General features: G+C 39.1%; 2 protein-coding genes across 4 annotated transcripts in view; one reads left to right on the forward strand and one right to left on the reverse strand.

Annotated features, from left to right (window-relative positions):
* Positions 1-172: 172 nt before the first annotated feature.
* On the forward strand, positions 173-4,316 carry LOC105565154 (UV excision repair protein RAD23 homolog B). Of its 2 annotated transcripts, XM_012018127.1 has the most exons (6): positions 173-504; positions 595-667; positions 939-1,092; positions 1,262-1,450; positions 1,527-1,858; positions 1,972-4,316. In XM_012018127.1, exons 1-6 carry the CDS (start codon positions 439-441, stop codon positions 2,271-2,273), a joined length of 1,116 nt encoding a protein of 371 aa, XP_011873517.1. In that variant the 5' UTR covers positions 173-438; the 3' UTR covers positions 2,274-4,316. The 2 variants fall into 2 exon arrangements, with proteins under 2 accessions (XP_011873517.1, XP_011873518.1); XM_012018128.1 differs by lacking the exon at positions 173-504 and having other exon boundaries at positions 911-1,092.
* A 572-nt stretch (positions 4,317-4,888) lies between these two features.
* The window catches only part of LOC105565155 (dolichol-phosphate mannosyltransferase subunit 3), a 2,772-nt gene continuing 2,052 nt past the window's right edge, over positions 4,889-5,608 (reverse strand). Inside the window, exons 2-4 of one of the 2 annotated variants that reach the window (XM_012018129.1) lie at positions 5,601-5,608; positions 5,207-5,428; positions 4,889-5,127 (exon numbers count right to left, since the gene is read on the reverse strand). In XM_012018129.1, the coding sequence (XP_011873519.1) occupies positions 5,050-5,127; positions 5,207-5,428; positions 5,601-5,608 (308 nt within the window). In that variant the 3' untranslated portion in view covers positions 4,889-5,049. The remainder of the gene's footprint in view (positions 5,128-5,206; positions 5,429-5,600) is intronic. The other variant, XM_012018130.1, reaches the window with a different exon arrangement.

Consider the following 5,608-nt stretch of genomic DNA (forward strand, 5'->3'; position numbering starts at 1 on the left):
CACTATCTAAAATTCCAAGAATTGGATTTCCGAGAATTTTCAACTGTGGTTCGGTCTCCTTATACATTCTCCATCATGATGTAAGATTCTCCATCATACATTCTCCTTTTGATCAAACTTTTCTGACTCGGGGTCGGGTCGAGTCAGCAAATCGAAAACGCTATAACCTTCGCGACATCATGGCGTCCGATTGCAGTTGGTTCTCCCTCTCGTACGCAGCAGTTGGTAGCCTTTACTCTTTCATTATCATATGTTTTTCCGCACACTGTCGCAAGTGTTAACATTCATACACCTGCGAGCTGTTTAAGGCAGTGCAGACTCATCGCCGAAAAAAATCTCCACCAAAACACCGTTTTATTCTTATCGTGGAGAACTACGCGTGGTTAATTTCGTGACTGCTTGACGTACGCCGCGCGACGAGCTCACCATCCCGGCAATATGATTATAACGCTGAAAAACTTACAACAGCAAACGTTCACGATAGAGATCGACCCGTCGCAAACTGTAAGTAAAATCGGGCGAGATCGAGCGGCCGAGCCGACTTTTCCGGAGGGTCAACGACTAAAACGTTTTCTTGTTGTCTCATTCGATCAGGTCAAAGATCTCAAGGAAAAGATCGAGACGCAGAAAGGCTTCCCTGCCGAGCATCAGAAGTTGATATACGCTGGTAAGGAGATACGGTTAAATAACCTAATTTGTCGGGTACGTTATCCGGGAGGGCGCCCGGCGTGTTCGTTGACGCGGCTAGAGGAGAATCCACGTTGCAGTAGCATAATAAATATCGCGCGGCCCACACACGTTTAAATATAGCTTCCACGCGATAGGAATGATCTTGCAGAAACGCTCGTAGGTTATGTTTCCGACTCGTACGGCGCCGAAATCTACAGTGAATTGTTTTTTTGCTCTCGAGATGGTAACGATGGTGCGAACGCTTGCAGGGAAAATATTAGCGGATGAGCAGCCTTTAACAGAATATAATATCGACGAGAAGAAATTTATAGTTGTTATGGTAACAAAGCCTAAAGCTGGTGCTACATCTAAAACAAGCGAGGAGCAGCGCGCCGAGGGTGACAAGAAGGAGGAGTCTACTAGGTAACTTGAACATTACGACATTTTTGCCAGACGGAAATGCCGCTTGTCGCAAAATGTTTATCGTATCGGTCATTCGTTACGACGAGCGACCAAACGATCCGTCAAATGCCGTTAAGGGGGCAAATCAACGCGGAGCACAGCAATCTCATTCTTGACGTTTCCGTTCTAGTTCGGCAGCTAGTACGCAACCTAGTTCAAACCCTAATGTTCAGGATACTACGCGAGCAGCTAGTAACGTGCAAGAGCAACCAGCGGCAGCTGCGCCAGCGGCAGCTGCGCCGGCAGCTGGTCAAGCAGAAAGTGCCTTGCTAATGGGAGAGGACTATAACACTATGGTAAACAACATCATGGATATGGGGTGCGTATGGAGAAAGAGTGACGCGCTCAACTACCATCGGTTAATATTTACGTCATGTTGTTGTCATTTGACTTAGGTACGAACGCGAGCAGGTTGTGCAGGCGTTGCGCGCGAGTTTTAACAACCCTGATAGAGCCGTCGAGTATCTCCTAACAGGTATACCAGCGCAACTGTTTGAGGATCCACCCGAAGATCCACCGGAGGCCCAAGAGCAGCTCCAGGATCAGAGTCAAGATCCCTTGGCCTTTTTGCGCTTGCAGCCACAATTTCAGCAAATGCGCCAAGTCATTCAGCAGAATCCACAGCTGCTGAACAATCTTCTTCAGCAAATCGGTTCCACTAATCCTGCCCTTTTACAGCTCATTTCTCAAAATCAAGAAACATTTGTACGCATGCTCAACGAACCTGGTTAGTCCAGACGCATATGCTCGAGCATATCGTCGTGCATTATGATTGAAAGAAATAACATTAAGATGTATAATATTATATTTATACAATTGGTCTTCCCTTTTCTCGTGCAGTGGAACCTACTGCTGGCACGGGGGCGCGAGTTTTGCCAACATCTGGAGGAGGCGTGGCGCCCGCAGCCGCAGCCGCGGCCGCGGCTGCAGCAGGAGGTGCTGTGAACGGTGGGGCCGGCGCGGGTGCAGCGGCGGGAGTAGGACCGGGTTTAATACAGATAACACCACAGGACAGAGATGCCATCGAGAGGTTGAAAGCGCTAGGTTTCCCAGAACATTTAGTTGTACAAGCATATTTCGCCTGTGAAAAGAACGAAAATCTCGCTGCTAACTTCCTACTCTCGCAAAACCTCGACGACTGAATCGCTCATCTGATCTTACGCAGCGTTTCGAATAAAGAACAGGACTGACAGAGGGTGGATGATCGCACCATTATCATTTTTACCTAATAATCATCTTTATTTTGTATATAGATATACACAATAATATATCTATGCTATTTTATTTGTTGTGTAGATAAAATCCTGGTGTGTTTGGTAAGCGATTGAATCTAAGGATAAGCGCATACCATAACATTACATATATGTCAATTCTTTTAAGCATTGTTTCATACTTTTAAAAACATTTCATTTAATATGTAACACATGTTTATGAGAGAAAGAACTGTTGCTTACGGCAAACGGTGTTATAAAATCCATCCTTACAGCCTACAAGTGCTCTAAGATCTTATATTTCTTTAATATATATGGAGCAATATAATTGCATTTTTATATGAGAAAGCCTTACGAGCCTTACTCTGCAGAAGAATACCTTGCAGTAGTTACATATTGAGAGGGCATATATAAATTGAAGATGTGTTCACTCTCGCGTTAAGGTATGTTTTATACATATCTGAAGGTTTGCATGTAGGTATAATAAGTGCATTTTGTACATTTCTTGGCTTTCTGATATAAAAATTATAGAGTGCATCTGTTCGAGCATGTGTATTTGCGTATATTCGTATTTATGTATGTATGCTCAAAGAGATTTTCTACTTTTAAACGATAATGCCACTAAATTGATTTAAATGTTGAAAAGCTCTCTTGCGTGTCGCAATTCAGTAAATTGTGTGTCATAAAAGAAAACAATAATTTTTATCGTTTACATCGCAGTGACGGGAAGCAAGGACGAAGTGTTTGACGAGTTCGAACTTGAGACCAAAAAACGGAGTCTCAGTTAACACGAGTTTACTGCACAAACTTTACATTATTTCCATATGTATATATGTATAAAGCGCGGAATAACTTTCACCAACTTCACTCGAGTTAAGCGCGAGAAGTTGCGTGTGAAAGGATCCGATTGCTGCCCGAAAGAATTGCACGATACTGAATTGCCGAAAGTTTCTTAACGAGTAGCGTCGGGGTGCAAAATCGCGGGGGTTTTATACTCTTTTTGTCCTAGGGTCCTGACACTCAGGGAGACAAGAGCATGATGGGCGAAAGCACGGTCCAGCGATCAACTGTTGTCATTTCCTCAAAAAGAAATCAGCTGAAGCCGGAGATCACGCTTAGTGCTGATCTATTGTTACTGCTGACCAGTTTTTACCTGTTTCGGATGTTTGTCTCTCGGGGTCCCCAAGATAAAGGAGACTGTTGATTTGTAGATGCTAGCTAAAAAGACAGTCTCGAGCGAGACACAGTTTCTCCGCTTCTCGAAGCTTCGCTCCTGATTCTCAGCAATATTCACGGGGACGATCGCGAATACACATAATATACCTATATAATTTTCTTCTTAATCTTTGGCTCATGATAAAGTCACCATGAGTATCACATCAAGTTTTTGCTAGTAATGAGATGTTTTTGTCCATCAAATTAATTTCTACTTGTAATTCAAGAAAACAGTTGAGATATTATGAACAATCTTGAAATTATATAAACCCATGAATATTAATTGTTGCATATACACGAAATTCTATTAGACTATGATTATATCTCTCCTTGCAGCAGCATTAACATTTTTTGGCACAAAGAATTCAACTAGCGTGTTATATACATACATACGTATATACGTGTTTATGCATGTTACATAAGTAGGAAATTCTTAATTCTTAAATTTGTACCATACAGTTACTCTTATTAATATCAATTAAAACAATAATAAATATTGGAAGAACTTTCATCGCTCTTACATATATTTAGTGCAAAAACAATATAAAAAACTATTCGTTGGAGGATTGTAGTAACAATTGCATAAAATTCCAATCTGTTTGTTATGCTGACTCAAGTTTTATCCCCCTTTTTTTATAAAAATAGAGAAAATATTAATAGAGAAGAACTGCTGTTAAAACAGAACACATTCTGTTGTGTGCTCAACACACTTGTAATACATAGTATAAATGAATAAATTACGATTTCCACAAATGCAAATTGGTCCATTACTGTTAATTTCATGTAAAATTTTAACACATGTACTGACCGATATTCAATACTATGAAGACTGTTATACGCAAAGACATTTGAAAACATAATTATAGCACTTTGAAATACGCAGAATGTCTCAGACTTGATACTCGTTAATGGCAGATTCCTGCGAGCATTTTGAGACGAAAATTCTAATACCAAATATCTTAAAAGTACCTTCACAATTGTGCAATGCGACATGCCTTAGCATGCGAATTTCAAACAACTTAATTGTCAACTTTATACACTTATCATTTAAAAACTATTATAGCCACCGCATTTTGGTATTAGGATTTTCAAAATAATCTCAAGAAGCTGCTATTAACATATCGCACCCGTCGAGTCTGGGATACTTTGTACAAATAATGTACATTCTCTTAAAAATGTGACATTAGCTATTTTATCAAAATACTACATTATGCTTTTACTGTTAAATAATTTTACGTATTAACAGCTTTTCGTATGCGCCAATGTAAAGTGGTAAATTTGCTATTAAAGAATTAAGATGCAATTTACACGTAATCATGTTTGCACGATTGTTTGCAATATTACAGTTCATAGCTTTATATATTTAATGATAAATATGTACATGTTTTGTATCCACCTACATTAACAAAGTACAAATAGAGAAAATTATATGTTTAAATACATATAAGTTAGAAAAGTTATGTTTTTATTTTATTATATACTATTTACAGTTTTAAGAAGTTGAAGAAACATCAAATCCTCGTAGCGTTACACCTCTGCTCTGGAGATCCTTTTTAGCTTCTTCTATTTGCTGAAAGAACAAAGAGAACGACATTAAATAACAATATTACTCGTACAAATATATTCTTTTAGATAAGGGAGAAACTAACTCGCTGAAGTTCGGTGGCTGCGCTTTCACAGGTATTAAAAGTGAATACTCTGTACAAGATGACAGTAACTGAATATAATCCAAAGAGAACTAAGGAAATAACTGGAAGAAAAAGTATAATTTCATGCCATTCCTTAACGAAGGTAGAGTCACTTCTAATTGTAGCGAGCCACACGCCAAAAAGCACCGTTGTGCACGACACCCACTCCAGCAGTTTTGTCATCTGGAAAAGAATTATAGTATTTCAATTATTTGTCGTCTTTTTATCCAAATAAAACAAAATATTTATTGAAGTGTAATATCTCATTTTTCAAATCATGTAGATTTGGCAAAATTAACATATACATAAATTTTATGTTACATGATGTATTACAAAAATGTTATATTAATCTTACTGGAATTT

This window comes from Vollenhovia emeryi, unplaced genomic scaffold (genome assembly GCF_000949405.1).
Source record: "Vollenhovia emeryi isolate VEMERY1.0 unplaced genomic scaffold, V.emery_V1.0 DF939155.1, whole genome shotgun sequence".
NCBI lineage: Eukaryota > Metazoa > Arthropoda > Insecta > Hymenoptera > Formicidae > Vollenhovia > Vollenhovia emeryi.

Bases quoted from the DNA above. Each gene is read 5' to 3' on its own strand.
- LOC105565154 (XM_012018127.1), top strand. From the start codon at position 439: ATGATTATAACGCTGAAAAACTTACAACAGCAAACGTTCACGATAGAG. The intron at 505-594 runs GTAAGTAAAATC...TCATTCGATCAG, and splicing joins AGATCGACCCGTCGCAAACT to GTCAAAGATCTCAAGGAAAA. The intron at 668-938 runs GTAAGGAGATAC...GAACGCTTGCAG, and splicing joins TCAGAAGTTGATATACGCTG to GGAAAATATTAGCGGATGAG.